General features: G+C 46.0%; 1 protein-coding gene across 4 annotated transcripts in view; it reads right to left on the bottom strand.

Annotated features, from left to right (window-relative positions):
• Positions 1-21,986, bottom strand: part of LOC137434166 (dnaJ homolog subfamily A member 3, mitochondrial-like) — a 37,056-nt gene that overhangs the window by 10,148 nt on the left and 4,922 nt on the right. For all 4 annotated transcript variants that reach the window (XR_010985800.2, XR_013624740.1, XM_068126895.2 and 1 more), the window contains exons 2-8: positions 9,402-9,520; positions 7,029-7,112; positions 6,128-6,331; positions 5,807-5,959; positions 5,507-5,654; positions 5,356-5,420; positions 463-591 (exon numbers count right to left, since the gene is read on the bottom strand). Coding sequence is in view for 2 of the 4 variants with exons in the window: in XM_068126895.2 (XP_067982996.2) it covers positions 463-591; positions 5,356-5,420; positions 5,507-5,654; positions 5,807-5,959; positions 6,128-6,331; positions 7,029-7,112; positions 9,402-9,520 (902 nt within the window). In the remaining 2 variants the exon portion in view is untranslated. The remainder of the gene's footprint in view (positions 1-462; positions 592-5,355; positions 5,421-5,506; positions 5,655-5,806; positions 5,960-6,127; positions 6,332-7,028; positions 7,113-9,401; positions 9,521-21,986) is intronic.

Genomic DNA, 21,986 nt, shown 5'->3' on the forward strand with positions numbered 1-21,986 from the left:
CCCGAATCCCATCCAGGTTCCTCCTGATGACTCAATCTTTGCTCTTTGCTTATTCGGGTTCCTTCTGATGATTCCAATGCAGTATTTGGTTTTCCCTTTGATTACGAGGGGTTAAAACGTGGACTATATATAAAATTGCAGAAGTTTGAGTTTCAGGGTGTTTCTCCAGTTTTTCACAGCTTTTTTTTTTTTTTGGGAAAACTCCAAGATTTTTCAAACCCAATTTATTCATGATGGAATGGAGACAAAATGGAAGTTCAGGCTTTTAGAAATGGATTAATTAATTTACCTGTCTGTTCAAAAAACGGCAAACTAAACTCTTAGCTCTCATGATATAACATGCTACAAAGTGTACAACAAACCAGGTAACCAGCTCAACTGTTTATTCTACTCGAGGTCACCATTAAAGAGGTTCCCAACCTCCAATTGATAGAAAGGTGGACTAGTGGATGTGGTTCTCACCTGAATGGTGAACGTATCATAGAGGCCTTGCACACGTACAGTGCCACCCAACAAGGTCTGAGCCACAGACACGTGCACATCTGAATGCACATCTGCACCCTCACGCCGGAACGTCGAGCTCTTTTGCACCTGTACACGTGGCGTTGGACAAGCAGGAGTGCGGATGGACGGGAGAGGATACGTGAGTGAGCAGGTGCTGGTGATTATATATTTATACAAGGTATTGAGTGCATATCATTTATCATGGAAAGTGTCACTATGGTCTTAGTTTTGACTTGCACTGCTATAAGAGGAGCCTCCTCAAAGAGGCCGGTATAATGAGAGAAAGTATTCGCCCACAAAGCGGGTTTAAACCCCAATTAGGAACCTCGTGAGGGTAACGCAGCACATTTAATCTTTTACCTCAAACTCGCTATAAATTGCACCACATCCGAATAAAATGAAAAAGAATAGGTTTGATAAGAGTTATTTATGAGAAACAGAACCTTTTAAAATTTTTTACAATGCTTTTATATACACATTAATATTTAAGTTAAAATCAATGGGGTGGCAGAATGGCCTAGTGTGTGTGCATACCAACAGGTATGCACACACACACACTCACCTCAAAGCTGTTTAACCTGGGTTTGTGTCCCGATCCAGCTACAGCTGTCTAGCATGGGTTTGTCTCTCGAACCAGCTATAGCTGTTTAGCCTGGGTTTGTGTCCCGATCCAGCTACAGCTGTCTAGCATGGGTTTGTCTCTCGAACCAGCTATAGCTGTTTAGCCTGGGTTTGTGTCCCGATCCAGCTACAGCTGTCTAGCATGGGTTTGTCTCTCGAACCAGCTATAGCTGTTTAGCCTGGGTTTGTATCCCGATCCAGCTATAGCTGTCTAGCCTGGGTTTGTGTCCCGATCCAGCTACAGCTGTCTAGCCTGGGTTTGTGTCCCGATCCAGCTATAGCTGTCTAGCCTGGGTTTGTATCCAAATTAGCTATAGCTGTCTAGCATGGGTTTGTATCTCGAACCAGCTATAGCTGTTTAGCCTGGGATTGTATCTCGAACCAGCTATAGCTGTTTAGCCTGGGATTGTATCTCGAACCAGCTATAGCTGTTTAGCATGGGTTTGTATCCCGATCCAGCTATAGCTGTTTAGCCTGGGATTGTATCTCGAACCAGCTATAGCTGTTTAGCCTGGGATTGTATCTCGAACCAGCTATAGCTGTTTAGCATGGGTTTGTATCCCGAACCAGCTATAGCTGTTTAGCCTGGGATTGTATCTCGAACCAGCTATAGCTGTTTAGCATGGGTTTGTATCTCGAACCAGCTATAGCTGTTTAGCCTGGGATTGTATCTCGAACCAGCTATAGCTGTTTAGCCTGGGTTTGTATCTCGAACCAGCTATAGCTGTTTAGCATGGGTTTGTATCCCGATCCAGCTATAGCTGTTTAGCCTGGGATTGTATCTCGAACCAGCTATAGCTGTTTAGCCTGGGTTTGTATCCTGATCCAGCTATAGCTGTTTAGCCTGGGATTGTATCTTGAACCAGCTATAGCTGTTTAGCCTGGGTTTGTATCCCGATCCAGCTATAGCTGTTTAGCCTTGGTTTGTATCCTGATCCAGCTATAGCTGTTTAGCCTGGGATTGTATCTTGAACCAGCTATAGCTGTTTAGCCTGGGTTTGTATCCCGATCCAGCTATAGCTGTTTAGCCTTGGTTTGTATCCTGATCCAGCTATAGCCATCTAGCCTGGGTTTGTATCCGATCCAGCTATAGCTCTTTAGCCTGGGTTTGCATCTCAATCCAGCTATAGCTGTCTAGCCTTGGTTTGTATCCCGATCCCAGCTATAGCCGTCTAGCCTGGGTTTGTATCCCGAACCAGTTATAGCCGTCTAGCCTGGGTTTGAATCAGCCCTGTGTTTCACAAGCATGGTGATTCATCAGTGTGTGCCCTCCCTCGGATGTATGTTAAACTGGGCATTCCATCTGCTACCATGACTTGGTGGAGGTTAAAGATTCCACGGTGTCATGCGCTAAAAGTAGGCGAGTTATTGCTGGCACCCTGAACAAACAAGCGTTACGCCTAAGGTCCCCCGTCGGTGAAGTGATGCGAGTTGACAAAGTGGCAGACGCAAGGCGGCCATCTTGGATTTTGACGTGGCGACAATTTTCAATAGCGTTCTCCCTTATGCGTAGATACACCCACACACCAGATTAGAAGTTAGTAGTTCGTTTATTTTTCAAGATATTTCGCTCACAAGGTTCAGACATATATATGGTGGCGGCCATCTTGGATTTTGACGTGGCGACCCAATTTTCAATAGCGTTCTTCCTTATGCCTAGATACACCCACACACCAGATTAGAAGTTGGTACTTCGCTTATTTTTCAAGATATTCCGCTCACAATGTTCAGACATACATGGCGGCGGCCATCTTGGATTTTGACGTGGCGACCCAATTTTCAATAGCGTTCTTCCTTATGCCTAGATACACCCACACACCAGATCAGACGTTAGTATTTCGTTTATTTTTCAAGATATTTTGCTCACAAGGTTCAGACATATATATGGTGGTGGCCATCTTGGATTTTGACGTGGCGACCCAATTTTCAACAGAGTTCTTCCTTATGCCTAGATACACCCACACACCAGATTAGAAGTTGGTACTTCGCTTATTTTTCCAAGATATTCTGCTCACAAGGTTCAGACATATATGGCGGTGGCCATCTTGGATTTTGACATGGGGACCCAATTTTCAATAGCGTTCTTCCTTATGCGTCGATACACCCACACACCAGATTAGACGTTAGTCGTTCGTTTATTTTTCAAGATATTTCGCTCAAGGTTCAGACATATATATGGTGGCGGCCATCTTGGATTTTGACGTGGCGACCCAATTTTCAATAGCGTTCTTCCTTATGCCGAGATACACCCACACACCAAATTAGAAGTTGATACTTCGCTTATTTTTCAAGATATTCCTCTCACAGGGTTCAGACATACATGGCGGCGGCCATCTTGGTTTTGACGTGGGTTTCACCCACACACCAAATTCGAATGCCGTCCTTCGCTTCCGCACGCACGTACGCACACACGCACGCACAGATGGACGGATACACAGACGGAGGGGAAAACTATAGTCCCCCTTTTGCTCCGCGGTGCGACGGGGGACAATTACAAATTTGTGCCGTAACTACTTAGTCGATCGTCAGGCCTGGCCACCAATTTTGTGAAAGACTCGGACCAAGCTTCCCCTGGCCACCCAAAAACGTGGCAATAATTGTGACCCTTAAAGAAGATGATTTGGAGTAAACTCAATGCCAATCCTCTCTCTCATCCACAATAGCTGGAGTGGATTATTCTCACTTATCGACCACAACTGTTAGCAACTAGGAATGCAAACGTAAAGGTTTCCCCGGTGGTTTGCAGCAAGGCCAAATGCTTTACATTGTGGTTGCGGAACAACCCAATGGCTATACCATGAGAAGCATATTGTATTTAAATAAATATGTTGTGTAACCCGGTAACGGTGGGACTGAACGCTTATCGTTTCTCCTGCCCGATTATAATCTGAATTGTCTTTTATGGGAGAGGCGGTTTTGCCCAAAAGACTAAACCAAACTGATTAAAGTGAGAGGAACATTGACGTACAGGATGAGGTGAATACCAAAGAGAAAACCAAACGAAGAAATCAAATTGTGAACACTTCTTAAAAATCGGAGACGGATATTCAATCAGGAATGAACTAGAACAATGCGATTGTCGCCAATATGCCTCCGCATAGTCCCACAACGGGTAGATGCCCTCGTTCACCGTCCTAAAAATAAACAAGTTTGATTTAAATCATTTCAGCTGTTTTCAAGCATCACATTTTCACCAGCCATGACAGATTCCACATTGATCGGTGAAGTGGTTTCAAAGAAGGGAATTTTTTAAATATCGACTTTCAAGCTAATATGGCTGCCATACCACGTGACAGATGACCTTAAACATGTACACTCTGCATATGTATGGGTAGGGGATCACGTTTGTGAAGTTTCGTATTGATCGGATAAGGTTAGTTTTTCTATTCAAGATGGCTGCCAAACCACACGACCTATGACATCATCATTTTCAAACTATATGCAACAGTGGTGGTAGATGATATTTGTAAAATTTCGCATCAATAGGGTAAGCGGTTTCAGAGACATAATTATTTAATATTTTCCTTCTATCCAATATGGCTGCCACAACATGTGACCAATGATGTGTTCGTGATAATCTTTTAATCGCCATGCCAAGTCAATGACGCGTAAAGTTTCGAGTCAATCAATTTTGTGGTTTGGGAGAAGATATTTTTTTGAAGGTTTTAAGTTAAATCCAATATGGTTGCCAAACCATGTGACCTATGATGCGATACATTTAATATTTCAATACAAATGGGTCATAGATCATGTGCATGCAACTTCAGATTTTTAGGATAAGGAATTCGATGAAAACATTTTTGGCTGGTATACCACCTCACCTATGATCTCATCATTATCATGTTTTTGTTCCACATTGGGAGTACTTGACAATATGCCAAGTTTCAAATTTTTCCATTCAGCGGTTTCCGAGAAATATTAATTTATTTATTTGCGTTTAATCCAAGATGGCTGCCATACCACGTGACCTATGACATCACAATTATCATAAAAAAGATTCTGCATGGGGTGTCGCTCCTACCCTGAAAGTTTCGTCTCAATCGGACGTATGGTTGCTGAGAAAATGAGGTTTAGCCCATACAGACGGACGGACAAGCCGAAAACATAATGCCACCTTCGGGGGCGGAGGCATAAAAGGAGCAAGGTGGAATGGAGCGAAGCGAGGATGTGCGGCCGTTAGTGGTATCACAGCTGGAGTACTTATTGCAAACGAAGATGTTGCCTTCTTACCCGAAAAGTGATGAAGATCTCCTTCTTACCCACAGGCATCCGCACCGTCTGGCCGTCCTCGACCCCTGATGGTACATCACAAATGGTGGAGTTAGCAAAACGTCAAAGCAAGCTTCCTTATCGCTGATCACGATGAGGCAAAGTGACTTACCCGCCGGAACCGGAACCGTGACGGTCTTGCGTTGCTTAATCTCTCCAGCGCCGTGGCAGATCGAGCATGGGTTCGTCATGGTAGATCCTTTCCCCCCACAGCGACGGCAAGTTGAGCGCATTACAAACGGCCCGGTGTTCACGGTTTCCTATCGATGGGAGGGGAAGCGTTACATCGATCATGGAGAACATGACATTTTGCAACATGGTGTTGCGGCGAGTTATTTTGAGCTTCATGCCGAACTTGCGCCATCGTCGTTTTAAGAGTCAAAGGGTTGCATCTTACTCGTGTGCCGCTCACCATTCCGGTACCATTGCAGTAATTACAGCGTTTTAGTCTTGTGCCTGGCTCGTTGCCTTGACCTCCACAACGTGGACACGCGTCATCCAACTTGATATTGATCTCTTTGTTTACCCCCTTCGCCGCCTGGGTGAACGTGAGCTCCATAACGTACTACAGCAACAGAGGGGAGGACACCACAGTGATGGCCTGAAGTATCTCCAAATGGTCATTTACCACATACAACAAGGAAAATATAATTCAGAGATTTGGAAAACCTTTCACATAAACTGTGTTGGAAAATTCCTCGCAGTGATGAGCTAGATAGACCATCTTCCTTACCTCCTGTGGTTGGTCAAACATGGAGCTGAAGCCTCCCAGACCTCCTTTGCCAGAAAACTCGCCAAAGATTTTGCGGAAAAGTTCCTCTGGATCCATATGTTGACTGGAGCTCCAGTACTGTTGTTGATGTTGCCCTCCGGCATTACCAAAGCCTGCTGTTCCGTACGTGTCGTAATGGTTGCGCTTGGTCTCATCGCTGAGCACCTGATATGAACACATCCCACATGCAAACATGTTAGGGGCACTTTTATGAAAATGTACTCTACCATAAGCATGTTGTTGTTTCATGAGGTACAAGACATAAAATGAGTGCAAAATATTTCAAAGGAGGTAGAGGAGACCGAGAGAGGAAATAAAGGGATAGAAACAACAACGGAGGATCATATAACAAACAGCATCCCCACCCTCGTCCCACCACATTTTTCAACTTCATATCCCTTTCCTCTCCTGAATTCCTCGTAATTCCATACGATCCCAACAACCTCCTTCCCAACAACCATCGATTTTGATGTACCATACTCTTTACAGAGCGTTGTTGCTGCCGAAGCAGTTTAAAAAAAACAACAAAAAACTATTTTCCGCAGGTAGTTTGCGTTGCTTTCCTCACATTGTTTGTCCATGTTCTTAACCTTTTAAATGCTGAGCATCAAAAGCAAGGAAGCAGTCGTACCATTTAAAAAAAAAGTATTTCGTTATGACTCGACTCGGGATTGAACCACCGACCTCCGAGACTCCGAGGGGATGCTCCAACCATTCATTACACCAGCAAGTCCGTTCCCACTTTCCTTCCTTTCTCCTATGTTGTCGAAATGTACCTCCTCTAGCCCTTTTCCTCAGGCATTGGAAAATAAATACAAGGCCCTCAAATAATGCAGTTCAAACCAATGAAATAAATTCCTACCTCGTACGCTTCTGCCAGCTCTGCAAACTTTTCCTTAGCTTGAGGGTCATCTTTATTGGTGTCCGGGTGATACTTCTTGGCAAGCTGGAATGGAAAGTTGTTATGAATAAGGTGCACCATGAAGTAGTAATTCTGGTGGAGAAAGCCACGTCTTGCATTTGGGTCATTCCCTGCAAACTCGTGTGCCGGTTGGTCCCCTACGTGTACGTGACAATCTCACTTTCGCATTCTATAATTTTGCTGCAACAATAATCCTGCGATTCATTTGCACCGGAATGTCATCCCTGTGTGACCAATGCTACTTTAGACTAGGCCGGACAGAGTAAATGAATGAGTTGTAAGTAAATTTAGACTGCGCAATCAGAACTACAAGGCAGTCAATTATGCCGATGAGGTTTGGTGAATATACTTGAAGCGGTCACAAAGGACAGGTGAAACGGACATATAGAACCTTTTTATTACCCAGCCCATGCGAAAAGCAGGGTGAAGCAACTAATTAATGTCCGTCTGTCCGTCTTGTCGGTTTATGATCGAGGAACAACTTATTTAATTTGAATGTTATATTTTGAACACAAATCGGAACATGAATAGGAAGACAAGTCTGTAATTTTACCGTACCTTGGCCCTGAATTTCTCACTCGCACGTGGACAGAGACAGCGAGATCATTTTTAACTGGTGAAGCTGCTTCAATATTTGGCTATGTCCTTTCTTCCATCAAAAATGGAGGAAGAATCTTTATAACCCACTTTTTAATTCTAAAGGGTAATTCCAATGGGCAAGTCCAATGGGTAATTCCAAAGGGTAATTCTAATGGGTTCTAAAGGGTAATTGTGAAGAGTAATTTTGAACAATAATTGTGAAGAGTAATTGTGAAGGGTAATTGTGAAGGGTAATTGTGAAGGGTAATTGTGAAGGGTAATTGTGAAGGGTAATTGTGAAGGGTAATTGTGAAGGGTAATTGTGAAGGGTAATTGTGAAGGGTAATTGTGAAGGGTAATTGTGAAGGGTAATTGTGAAGGGTAATTGTGAGGAGTAATTGTGAAGGGTAATTGTGAGGAGTAATTGTGAAGGGTAATTGTGAAGGGTAATTGTGAAGGGTAATTGTGAAGGGTAATTGTGAAGGGTAATTGTGAAGGGTAATTGTGAAGGGTAATTGTGAAGGGTAATTGTGAAGGGTAATTGTGAAGGGTAATTGTGAAGGGTAATTGTGAGGAGTAATTGTGAAGGGTAATTGTGAGGAGTAATTGTGAAGGGTAATTGTGAAGGGTAATTGTGAAGGGTAATTGTGAAGGGTAATTGTGAAGGGTAATTGTGAAGGGTAATTGTAAAGGGTAATTGTGAAGGGTAATTGTGAAGGGTAATTGTGAAGGGTAATTGTGAAGGGTAATTGTGAAGGGTAATTGTGAAGGGTAATTGTGAAGGGTAATTGTGAAGGGTAATTGTGAAGGGTAATTGTGAAGGGTAATTGTGAAGGGTAATTGTGAAGGGTAATTGTGAAGGGTAAATGTGAAGGGTAATTGTGAAGGGTAATTGTGAAGGGTAATTGTGAAGGGTAATTGTGAAGGGTAATTGTGAAGGGTAATTGTGAAGGGTAATTGTGAAGGGTAATTGTGAAGGGTAATTGTGAAGGGTAATTGTGAAGGGTAATTGTGAAGGGTAATTGTGAAGGGTAATTGTGAAGGGTAATTGTGAAGGGTAATTGTGAAGGGTAATTTTAAAGCCGCTTCGATATCCCGAGAGAGCGTTGGGGGCATGAAAACCAAGCTCCTTCTCACACATGTGCTGGGGTATAGTCACTGAGCTGTATATACAACAGGAGCACACAACTGCAACACGTGCTCGTAGGGCAAGCAGCCGCTATGTTGGAATACCCTTCCCTCGCTAGAGCGAGAGAGGTACAGGCATAGCCTTGAGTGTGATAAGTGTGAACGCATATGGACTTTAATGGGTTCTGTTGACAGATTGACTCACATTTGTTTTCCTATTTCATTTGTTTTCCTTCAGAGCCTTGTAATAGAGCTGCGAAGGTGACTGACAAAACTGAGAATCTGATTTTAGTAAGTTAGAAGGCGTCAAGTTGAGTTGGTCTGCGAGAATAACTGAGTCTCAGTGTCCCTATAAAATGGAATGAAAGTTGGGGGGTGGGTGGGTTAAACTACGAATTGATAATTATTAATCGCTCAGGAGCAAATTGTTATAGTTGATAAGGAGTGTTACGATTAAATGAGGACAATCTGTGGATTTCAAATCTTATTCTTTCACCAAAAACGTATTTGCAAAACATTTATGTGCTCATCTTTACATCATCTCAATATTTGTCTCAAATATCACAAAAGAACTAGCCCGATGTGCACAAGCGAAATGGGACATACCTGATAATAGGCACTCTTAATGTCCTTCTGTGATGAATTCTTGGAAATCCCAAGTATCCGATAATAATCATTCTTCGCCGTAAAGCAGCTGGAGGTGTGGAAGGAGGCCACAGGGTGCCCTAATGTAAAAAAACAACAACAACCGGACAATCATTTTGCACAACATATTCCAATCGATATTAGCATCCACATTTAAATCGATGTTATGGACATTATTGAGCGAAATCTCTGTCTGTATTGTCACCAGCAAATCGCTCAGGCTGCTAAGGAAGTCAAAGAGAGTCATATTTTGTAGATATTGTCACGTCCCCGGGGTTAACACCCCAAGAGGATGAATGACCGAAACGAGCTTCAACTCCAAGGCGTACTTCAAACTTGGTGGGATTATCTTTTCGCGCGCACAGGAAGGTTCGAAGTCTTACCTGATCGGACGGCTGACACTGGGTTAATCCGAACCCACAAACAAAGAAACGAAACAAGACAAGAAATTGAAATTCAACAACTAATTAAAAAAAAAAAAATTCAACAACTAATGATTTAATGAAAATAATGCAAGCACAATAAAAATGTTGAGGTAAAAACTAATAGTAATAGGCTAAGGTGAGAGACCCTCCACGCAGACTCAGGGAGAAATAAAAGAAAATAAAATGATTTGGTAATCGGCCGGCACTCAACTCTGCATACTCAATTGGCTGGTAAGGCTTGCTGGTCATTCGTCATCTTGGTCAACGTGAGGTATTTTTGACGTGAGGTATATTTTGAGGTCGACGTTGCTGGTCAACGTGAGGTATTTCTCGCGATGCCGACTGTCCCGAACCTCTCTTGTTCAGTCTCTTTCCACAAGTGCACACGAGCCAAAAATGCGCCAAAATTGTGTTATTGTAGTCCAGCCGGGTGTCTTCTTTTTCTTATTGAGCCAGCATCGCGCGACTTCGTCAACGTCGAGTATAGTCGGGTAATTTGTGCGGACACGACGGCCATTCCGCTCGGCCCACTTTAACATCAAAGTCGTGTCTGTAAAGCCTGGCGGAGCCTGGTAAACCCCCCGCACGCACCCAATGAGAAGCAACGTGCCGATTCCACGAGACGGAGCTAACGAGCCGAGGGCGTGTCACTCCCCGCCGGATATACGCGGCCCCGCGCCGGATGTGACGAGAGATGCGCACCCAGCTTGGAGAAGGAAAGCCACCTGCGAGCGCTGAGTCAGATGCGCACCCAGCTTGGAGAAGGAAAGCCACCTGCGAGCGCTGAGTCAGATGCGCCCCCAGCTTGAGACGACAAGACGCCACCTCGAGCGCTGTGAAACCTCCTGCATCTACTGGACCGTACAGTACCCTGTCCTTGAGCCAAGAGTGCACCTTGAGCCATCGATTCTGCCTTTCCTAGCCATCAATCCCCGTGTGAGTCAGCCTTGTCCCGTTTATCTGTCGTCTGTTGGGAATAATATAAGATTGTGTCTAAGTGCTTGTCTTTCTATGCTGTCCCTCTTGTAGTTGTAATCTAACCTTCCGCCTTAATATAACCTCCTCCGGAGGTCTTGAGAACTGAACCCCTGGTGTCGTATTGTGTTATTGTAATCCAGCCGGGTGTCTTCTTTTTCTTATTGAGCCAGCATAGCGCGACTAGTCAACGTTCGGGCACAATCGGGTAACTTGTGCAGACGTGGTCATACCATAAAACCGCTCGGTAAATAACATCCAAGCCACGTCAGTAACAATTGGTTACAATTGTTAACAATTGGTTACAATTGGTTACAATACAATTGGTTACAATTGGTAACAATTACACAGCCAAAATTGCCCATACCAAGCCAGAACAAAGAGAAAAAGGTAAACACAGCCGTTCTCTTGAAATCCAGCACACAAGAGAAAATGTGACTGCCTCCAACGAACGCCAGGACCAGAGGAAGCGAAATGCGACTGCCTCCAATGAAGGCCAGGACCAAGAGAGACCAAAATGGTGAGACGGCGTCTTTTTCCTTCAGCTCTCGAATGTTCGACCGCTGACGTCACACTCTGTCCCATCACCGAGTGCTACTAAATCATCCCATCGCGCCACCACCAATCACAAAGGCCGGTGTGTGGCCTCCTCATTACGAGTCCTCAGGGGGCGGAGTATAGTCATCGTTCTGGAATGTTCGGATGATGTCAGGGTTTCCTTGCTGATCGGCAAATGCCGTTTGTCGGCCCTGACGGCGTTGTGAGTGCACGAGTCCCATTACAGCGCTACCGTTGTTTTACTGAGCCCTCAATTTCCTGGCTGGCCGAATGTAATAAAACCGAATGGAAGACCACAGGAGGCAAATTACACACTGGGGAATTAATCTTTAAGTCCTAGAATTAATTAGCACAAAGCAACGCTCTTACCCGGACAGACAGTCTACTTACCTACATCGAGATGGCTTCTTCGCAGCATACGGAGCATTCTAAACCGACACGATTCTAACTTTCCTAAGGTATTTCATGCCTACCCCCACAAACGTAACAATATTGAAGAGTCCCCGGAGAGCATGAGTGGATCAGGTGTTCTACTGTATGGTGCACAAAGCACGGCACACTCCTTCGGAATCTCTTTGGTTACAAAAGTATTGATATTTTCTTTAACAGGACATTGGTGGTCACAGACTGCACAGGGACCACAGAATGTACTTGGGGCATTTTCACGATAGAGGCAAAATAACAGTAAAGACAATATTATATGCTAAAAATTAAGTTTCTTTTTCGTGGTGCATTCAGAGCAGAATATAATCTGCATCTTATTTAGGGTAATCCCATTGATTTGCAATGCTAGACTGAGTTTCTTGGGGGTGGGATGAAAGAACATTTTTTTACCCTGCACTCGCGAAGCAAAAAGCAGGGTTAGGCATTTGGTTTTGTATGAGTGGCAAACGTACGTACGTGCATGTCTGCCTTTTTTATATTCATTTTCTCGGTAACCGTTGGTCCGATTGAAACAAAATGTTACCATAAGAGCGCCTCCAACTGTACAATTTTGTATTTACAATTACGACGTCATCGGTCACGTGGTACGGATGCCATCTTGGAAAAATGTTACACCTCTATACCTCGAAAACCGCTCCATGGAAAAATGTAAACGTGGCTCATTGTAAGGAACTCCGCCTGGGGAATAAGTGTTAACGATGACATCATTGGTGCTTTAATTATGACATCATAATTTGACAGAGACAACGCTTAGTCTTATCAGTTTGAAATTTGAGCGTGATTTATGCAACAATTATATTAGAGAATAAAAATTTATGATGTCATCACTCACGTGTTCTGGCAGCCATATTGGATCAAAGGAAAAAAATGTTCAAAAACAGAAGAGTGGCTCGCACCAAGTTGACTGCGCAGGGTAAGTATCTATCTATGATTACCATCCAGTGTTATTACCATTATGTCTTTACCATTAGCACCATAACAATGATTTGCTATAACAAATAAATTAACACCATAACATTAAAAAAAAAACTATGGGCAATGCATTTGACAAGATAGAGCACAAATAATCTATCGCAAAGTAATTTCTTGAAACATTACTCAATTTATTACAAATTGAAAACTATCTGCTGAAACATGAACGGCTAATAAATGATCAATTGAAGCCAACACACAGATGACCTTACATATCATTCAGATTGGCAGTTAAGGGGAAAAATCAATAAAAACCTTAAACAGGTCTGTCTGACCAAATAGTACATTCTGACTTGGAGACCAAGTTTGAAATCAAAATGGAAATTACCGAAAATATTTCCCCTGGAATTCTCAAACTCAAAATTGAATCTCGCAGAGCTGATCACCATCCAGTTTGAATGGAGGTGGAGGCTCAAACTTCACTTTGGTGAAAATAAATCTCTCAATATCATCCCTGTTTTGGCTAGTCGTACTTGAATTTCATTCTCTTGTCGACACTCAATAAATTTCAGTTTAACTGTCTCACCGACCCGATTGATCATTCGGCCGATGTAAAAGGTTCCCTTGGACCCAATCGTGAAATACACAGCAAAATAACCGTCATTCTCGGTCAGCTGACATTGCCTCAGTCAGTTTGGCTGCCTGCCAAACTTTCCAGTACAAGTAACCATCTCTGTCTTGGGCAGACAAAGGTTCCACTAATGTGTACCCTTCCGCCCATCTACGTTCAAAACGATGTTTCTGCTCTACTGACGACCGATTTTCAGCTTTCACGGTGAGAGATTGCTGAATTTGTCACTTCAGATGAGGATACCTACACTGGTGAGTAACAGGGACAGGATTCTGTACCACGAGGCCTACTGCAATAACACGAGAGCTCCCGATGCGCCAATTTTCATGGTTCATTGCACACTATTTGGTGGATTCTCATTGCACACTTAATGGTGCCAACCAGGTGAGATCTGTCAATGAGCACCTCCATCTCATCTACTTGTTCAGGTTGTAAGGCAAAAAAACAAAACAAACAAGGTTCACATTTCCTTCCAAAGCCTAAATAAATTGATTGATATTAAGTATATCTGTACCATATGCAGCTTATAAAAATACAGATATAAAAATGATATACAGTCACGTGAATAAGTAAGTACACCCCATGTAAAGTTTTGACTTTTTCAACATATTTCAACATACAGCTATTTGATCTTCATTTCAACAATATTGATAGATAAAGGTGATATAATATAACAAATATCATGAAACATTTACATTTCGTAGTCCATTGTATAATTTACATAAACATAAATGCAAATTTCGCATGTGGAAAAAGTAAGTACACCCTTGGCTCTAATAGGTGGTATTGCCACGTTTGGTAGAAACAACCTCAAGTAGGCGTTTCTTAGAACTGTCTGCCAGTCTCTGACATCGACTGGGAGAAATTTTTGCCCACTCCTCCATGCAGAATTCTTTCAGCTGTGCAATGTTTGAGGGGTTTCTTGCATGCACAGCTCGTTTCAAATCCCCCCACAACATCTCGATGGGATTTAGATCCGGGCTTTGACTTGGCCATTCCAGAACCCTCCATTTCTTTCTTTTCAGCCATTCCTTGGTGGATTTACTGGTATGTTTAGGGTCATTGTCATGTTGCAAGGTCCACCTTGGGTTGAGCTTCAACTTTCCGACAGATGGCCTCACATTATCCTCAAGCACCCTCTGGTACAATGAAGAATTCATAGTGGATTATATTGTTACAGACGCGGTTTTAGATGTTAGTTTACCGAGCGGTTTGGTATTACCGCGTCCGAACAGTTACTCCCCGATTAGAACCCGATTCCACCCGACGTTGACCAGATCGCACCGCAGATATTCAATCGGGAAACCTCTAAACTCTAAAGCGACCGAAAGAGAATGAAAAGAGAAGAAGACAGAGTACGGAGGAAGAACAGATTTATTATACACACACAAGCAATGGATGGAAGAAGCAGTCACACAGCGAATCGTTAACTTACACTATTCATTTTACTGAACCCCAAGACAACGAGTAGGACAGACGACGTTCACACTTACTCGGGGGATATTGCAGGCAGGTAGGGCTTGAGGTGGATTGCTGGAGAGGGAGGAGGGTCGGAGGCAGCAGCTCTCAATTCCTCGCGGTTTTTGGCGGGAAAACCCTTCGTCGCGTATCCGCTACCGATGCTTTAGACGTCCCGCGCTGGCTCGGGCACACCTGCTCCTCTCCTTCTGGTGGAGCCGTCTCCCTCCTTTCAGCGCGTCTCTCCAAAGCTGGTTTCCTTTCCGAGTACCTCTCCTCTTTGGCTTGGAGCGTTTCGCATCTCCCCGCTCCTCTTGGTGCCGCCTCTTCGCTCCTCTCCCAGGTCATCTCGTGAAGCAGTCCCTTACAGTCGCTTTTATAACTCGGGGCGGAATCAAGCCGCCGGCTGCGAGGGCACGCCTACCGGGTCGCTCACCGCGGTGCTGATTGGCCATGCGACCCTCTGGCTCACTCCTCCCCTCTATGACGAGGTGGAGACACGCCTTTCTTCTCCGAGATTAGCACATGGGCAATGGCGGCTTGCGGGATTGAACACAACTCGCACCCTTTTGAAAGGAACTTTGGAGAGCGGAGATGTTTGGGGAAATTGCAAGGGCCTACGCTTATTTTGTTTGATACAATGCAAAGTCAATCTAGTGGGAAACACATATTTAACCTACATAGAATAAGGAAATACACTATTTAAAAAGATATATCGTGACCTGCGTGTAAGTTTCATGGAATTAACTAGGAGGACGGCTGCGACCATTATTTACATTACGAGGGTGTTTACACATAACAAAACCATACTTTTTTTACATTCGTTACACTTCCTCCAAAATTGTTACACTTCTTAAAAACCGTTACACTTCTCAAATTCGTTACCCACTTCTCAAAACCGTTACACTGCACCCTCCTTTCTTCAGGCCCGTGCTCAGGCCTACTAAACTTTAACTTAGTGTGACACGTAGGTGTAATTCCCTCTACAATTAACCTGACCCTGAGTGTGACAATCTTAAAACACAAATAAGTATGTCCCCCTATTGCATTGCACCCTGTCTAAGACTCAAGCACCCAGCTAACCGAATTACGGAATTATTCTCAAACTATACATTTACGGTGGGGAGCATTATTTACAATGACGTGATTTCTTATTTACAACGCAACCCAGGACCTGTGTTTTTTTTTTGTTTCTTTTTAGGGAACAAGAAAAAGAAATTCCTGTTGGGAGGGAGGAGACAGCATGCATTGCATCGATGCACCAGTACCAATACCACCAAAGCACCCAAAAGCACCAAAAGCACCAAAAGCACCACTCGGTGCGCAGTCACCATGGTTCATAATAAACACAACAAAACAACTGGTGGTGGTCTTCTCTTTCTCTGCTGGGCCGATGTTCTTCCCGACATCTTCTGGCTTCATGCGGCCTACTTGGAAATAATTTTAAAAAGCACAACTTGTGTTCATTTTTTATTTAGGGCCTCAGGGGCCAACTAAGGGTGGTCCACCTGTTTGGCATAGGTGCCACCTTACCGAGGTCCGCAAGCAAGATTCCCTGGCCACTATGGCCGGTCTCCAACAGAGGTGCCCTGCCCCAGGACCTGGGGTCCATCAAGTGGTACTTGGCCGCAGAACAGCGGTCCATAAAGTGGTACATCAACGCAATGCATGCTGGTTCCGGGAATCTCGGGCGCACAATGGCCACCTCACGCACGCTCCCCTCGGCACTTTCAATGGCGCACAGGTCATGTGGGAGACAAAAGAAAGACAATTGAGCGAGGGGTAAGGTCACAAGGGTACACGTCAATAAGGCAATGCAAGGCGAAATGCGTACGGAGGGCGAAGTGAGAAAGCTCGTCCCTACCGTACGTCACCCCCCTGTCACCTACACTACCCTTGCCCTTACCCCATATGTACAAAATCTACACATTACCAATTCGTCACTACTGTCACGTCTTCCCCATATTTCTCCTATACCAAATTCGTCGCCACAATCCCTCTACTTCAAAATTTGCCATCACCAATTCATCATCAATCCTCATAAGGAGGGAGAGATGGAATTACGCACAATGTCACACCCACGTCATGATGCGTCTCACAATCCAAACATTTGCATCATAAAAAATAATCAAAACATGGCATGGTGTGGAGTACCTGTCACCTCAGGTGAGTGGATGCAGATGGTGCGAGGAGATCCTTCATCCTAACTATCCTCTAAATGACCTTAACACACTTTACACTACCCGGGGTCTCTCCCTGCCAATCCATTGGCCAACTTACACTATGGGTTCTAAAAACCAATTCCCATTGACCAAACTGTGGTGCTTCTCAATTTGGGGTCTCACTCCCCCGATTCATCTCCCGGTGCCTTCGCACAATTTCTGGGCTGCGACGTGTAGCTCTCCCAGCAGGTCTACCCACCTGCACACCTCCACCACTGCAGTTGCCACCCGAGCTTACCTAGCTCCTCACCCTAACCTAACTAACTGGGGAAGGCCCTCTCCTGGCTCTGTCACCCCTTGGTGCCCTCTGGCACTGGGCTACCCGGGTCCGTCCTCCGGATCCTCGGGCCCCATCCACAACAACTACTACCGGCTCCCAGAGCCCACCTGCGGCCTCACCTGGCCGACATCCTCACAGTGGTGGAGCGCCCAACCAACTACACACACTAACAGGCTACACGCCCAGCCATTTCCACAACACTAATGCACCCATCCAAAGACCATTCTTTCACCCGCACCACAGATGCCAATATCCAACCACAATTTACCTGTACCCTCTACCTAACACTTACACTACCCGCCCTGGGTATCCGTGATGGGGGTCCACTCTTCCCCCATTCACACCTTCGCACCATCCACTCCACTCCACAATTTCCACCATACTCACTCCACGACCATCCATTCCAATACTCCAGATATTCCACACTACCATTTTCCATACCTGCTGTTGCACACCTGTGCCCTCACACCTGGTGCCACCTGCACCCTCCTTTCTTCCTGGACCATTTGGTCATCACAACACGCAATCACCACTACTCCCTCATACACTGCTCCACACACCTGTTCAGTTGCACACCTGTGCAATCACACCTGTTCAATCACACCTGTTCAATCTTCAAACACACGGCATCATCTCAGCTAACTACTCCCCTCTGAAACTTGCGCTTCCCAGTCGTCCCTTTAAACTATTGCGCTCCCACGTCATTATCATCCACACTAATCTACCTGCGTCCCCACTACAGGTATCCTTGTCACTAACTAACCTTAACGTCACCTAATGTCATCTTCGCTAGATCCCTACACACAATATAACCTAACCCACCCGGGCTAGTTTTCACTGCCATACACCCCATAAACTATTGCGCATTTGCCCCACTTTGTGAGGGATGGTGGATTGGCCATCCCATCACATGGGGCATATCTTACTATCAATTTTGCTTACCAAATTCCAACAAATCAAAAACTTGCCATTTACCGCTAATCACCGTACCATCATCAAATTTTGCTTTTTTTCCTAATTTCGGGGCCAAAACACTATCCTCATCACCCGTCTACTTATTACATCCTCTCGGTGCGCCTATTCCCTTCTAAAGCTCGGCTTCGTACAGCCGAGCCATGAACGCGGGTTCTTTTGTGCCGGCGGCTGGATGCGTCCGGCACTCGGTGCAGGGACGGGGGCTTACCCGGGCCGAGATCCCACGCACCACCTCGGCGTGGAGCCATCCAATGTCCCGATCTCGACCTGCCGGCACGTCTCAATAGAAAGTGGTCGCCATGACGACCCTTCCTATCGGGCTGCCCGCTCCGCCTAGTGGAGCCCGGACGCGGCCGTTCCACGCGAGGCCCAGCGTGGATCGCGCACGGCGGTCCTTTCGAACCCGCCGTGGCTCGGATCCCCGCTGGTTCTCGCGGCACGCGAAGCCCGGCACGCACCGAGGGCCCGATTCGGCTATAAGTCGCTCTAACCACTAACCCGGTCACCGTCGATGCCTTACCTGGATGCTTACATGCATACGCTACCCCTTTCTTGCTCATACCTCCAGCTGTTCCCATGCTCCTCGTACCTTTCCTTACACACCTCGGTACACTCATTCCGCTCACCGACTTGGTCACACACCTGACCACCGAACACCTTGGCACACATTCGTCGCTCGCACACCTCACCAACACACCTCTTCGCGCCCCCTCCTCGGTCACCTCCTCTGTGACAACCACAGGTGTGCTCTCACCCGCACACCCAACCACGTGCCTCACGACCAACTCAAGTGTGCATCCCCACACACGCTCTACCATTCCAGGTGTGCATCCTTCCATTCCAGGTGTACATCCTCGCTCACCTGTCACAACCAACTCACGCTCCGTGTCACTCTCACTACTCTCACCACCACTCTTGACAACGCACTCACCCTTACTCTCAACAGCGCACTCTTTCCTCATGCACCCGTCCGTTACACACCTTTCTCGCGCACACTCTTGCGCACACTCTCCCGTTACACCCTCTGTAACACTCACCACAGGCGTACACTTTCTCGTTACATCTTCTGTAACACTCACCACAGGTGTACACTCTCTCGTTACTTCCTCCGTAACACTCACCACACCGCGCTTCCATGTACCCCCTCGCACACGCGCTTCGACCAACTCACTCTTGACGGCACACTCACTCCTTGGCGTGCACTTTTTCCTCACACACCCCATGGTCGGACATTCTCGCACACCTCGTTTTTCGCACACCAGACCTGTCGCACACTTCACCAACGGCCTCTCACGAACACCCGGATCCAAACCAATCCCCAAGCCGACTGAAGCTTTCCTCACATCATATACATTGCCACTCACCTCCGTACCTCGTCTCCGCACCTCCTTTGCCACCTGCAAACTCTTTATTTGGTTAGTGAGCATCACATTATGAGTTGAGCACCGACCTTGCACATATTCCATCACCTCCTCCTGGATTTCTCTTTTAGTTTCTGTCCGTCCCTTCTTAATTTCACTCACCTCTTCTTCCACTTCCTCTAATTTTCGCTTCACCTCTTTTATTCCCCGGTGCGTCTCCTCAAGTTCGTCCTCTAAGGCTACCGTGACCGTCTCTATGTGCATCCTCACCTCTCGGTCCTTCGTCTCCATTATCTCTGTCACCTCGTCCACCCTCATTGTCAGTTCCTCACGTACCATCTGACATTGCCTCTGTGTCGCTATTAATTCGTTTTTAATTTCTTTTTGTGTCGCCTTTAACCCTCCTAGTACCGCAGTGTTCTTTTGAACCTGCTCCACTAGTTCTTTTTGTCCCTCCGTCAGCTGTTCCACCTCCTCCGTCAGATCTTCTATTCCCCCCTGTAACCTAGCCGTATTATTTCTCACCTCTTTCTCCATACGCTTCTCACCTCGCTTTACCTCCTCGCGTAGCCCCGAGACCTCCTCACCCACACCTCGTCGTATCTCCTCCTTCATCTCCTCCCTTTCTTTTGTAGATGCCGCCCTCATCTGTCCCAATTCATCCCTCTGAGCATCCAGTTTGGTTTCTACCCCGATTTTTACCTCCTCTATCTGCTCTCCCATTTGTTTAATTTCTCGGGCGGATTGCTCCCCTATCTCCCGCAATTTGTCCTCCATCCTATTTTCTAACCCCATTAACCCATTTTTCACCTCTTTTATCCCGTTGTCTAACCCCTCAAAATTTTTGTCTAACTTCCCAAATTTCTTGTCTAACCCCTCACCGGTACCCCTCGCTTCGTCCCTCATTACCCCCATCATTCTGCTTTCCATTTTCTCACTATCAGCCCTCCTTCTGTCTTCCATTGCCCCCATTTGCCCCATAATGGCCCCCATCATTCTGCTTTCCATTTCCCCACTATCGTTTTTTTTCTGCATTTCCACCATGAATTGGGTCATGAAGGCTTGCATTTGGGCCGCGCTCATTGGTTCCGCGGCCGTGGCCCCCTCAACCACGTGCGCGAGAGCGCCATTTTGTGCGTCTGAAACCTCCGCAACCACATTGCTATTTTTCTCCTCCTCCCTTTCTTCCCCGAAGTCCTGGGTTACCCCTAACCCGTCTATCTCCCCCACCGACATCCGATCGCCTTGATTGTCCATGGCGCGATCTCAAAATTCGGGTTTTATAAAACAAAATAAATTTCGGCAGCTTGTAATTTTGAGCGCGTTAAGCGCGCTTCGGGTCCGATCTCACTCCTCGACACCAATTGTTACTCTAATAGCACAAATGGTGTTCCAAAATTTGGGCCTAACAAATTTAGTCCCAGGTCCGAATCCAACTCCTGACAACCAATTGTTACAGACGCGGTTTTAGATGTTAGTTTACCGAGCGGTTTGGTATTACCGCGTCCGAACAGTTACTCCCCGATTAGAACCCGATTCCACCCGACGTTGACCAGATCGCACCGCAGATATTCAATCGGGAAACCTCTAAACTCTAAAGTGACCGAAAGAGAATGAAAAGAGAAGAAGACAGAGTACGGAGGAAGAACAGATTTATTATACACACACAAGCAATGGATGGAAGAAGCAGTCACACAGCGAATCGTTAACTTACACTATTCATTTTACTTAACCCCAAGACAACGAGTAGGACAGACGACGTTCACACTTACTCGGGGGATATTGCAGGCAGGTAGGGCTTGAGGTGGATTGCTGGAGAGGGAGGAGGGTCGGAGGCAGCAGCTCTCAATTCCTCGCGGTTTTTGGCGGGAAAACCCTTCGTCGCGTATCCGCTACCGATGCTTTAGACGTCCCGCGCTGGCTCGGGCACACCTGCTCCTCTCCTTCTGGTGGAGCCGTCTCCCTCCTTTCAGCGCGTCTCTCCAAAGCTGGTTTCCTTTCCGAGTACCTCTCCTCTTTGGCTTGGAGCGTTTCGCATCTCCCCGCTCCTCTTGGTGCCGCCTCTTCGCTCCTCTCCCAGGTCATCTCATGAAGCAGTCCCTTACAGTCGCTTTTATAACTCGGGGCGGAATCAAGCCGCCGGCTGCGAGGGCACGCCTACCGGGTCGCTCACCGCGGTGCTGATTGGCCATGCGACCCTCTGGCTCACTCCTCCCCTCTATGACGAGGTGGAGACACGCCTTTCTTCTCCGAGATTAGCACATGGGCAATGGCGGCTTGCGGGATTGAACACAACTCGCACCGT

The sequence above is a fragment of the Myxine glutinosa genome, chromosome 10 (genome assembly GCF_964187855.1).
Source record: "Myxine glutinosa chromosome 10, kmMyxGlut1.1, whole genome shotgun sequence".
In the NCBI taxonomy this organism is placed as follows: domain Eukaryota; kingdom Metazoa; phylum Chordata; class Myxini; order Myxiniformes; family Myxinidae; genus Myxine; species Myxine glutinosa.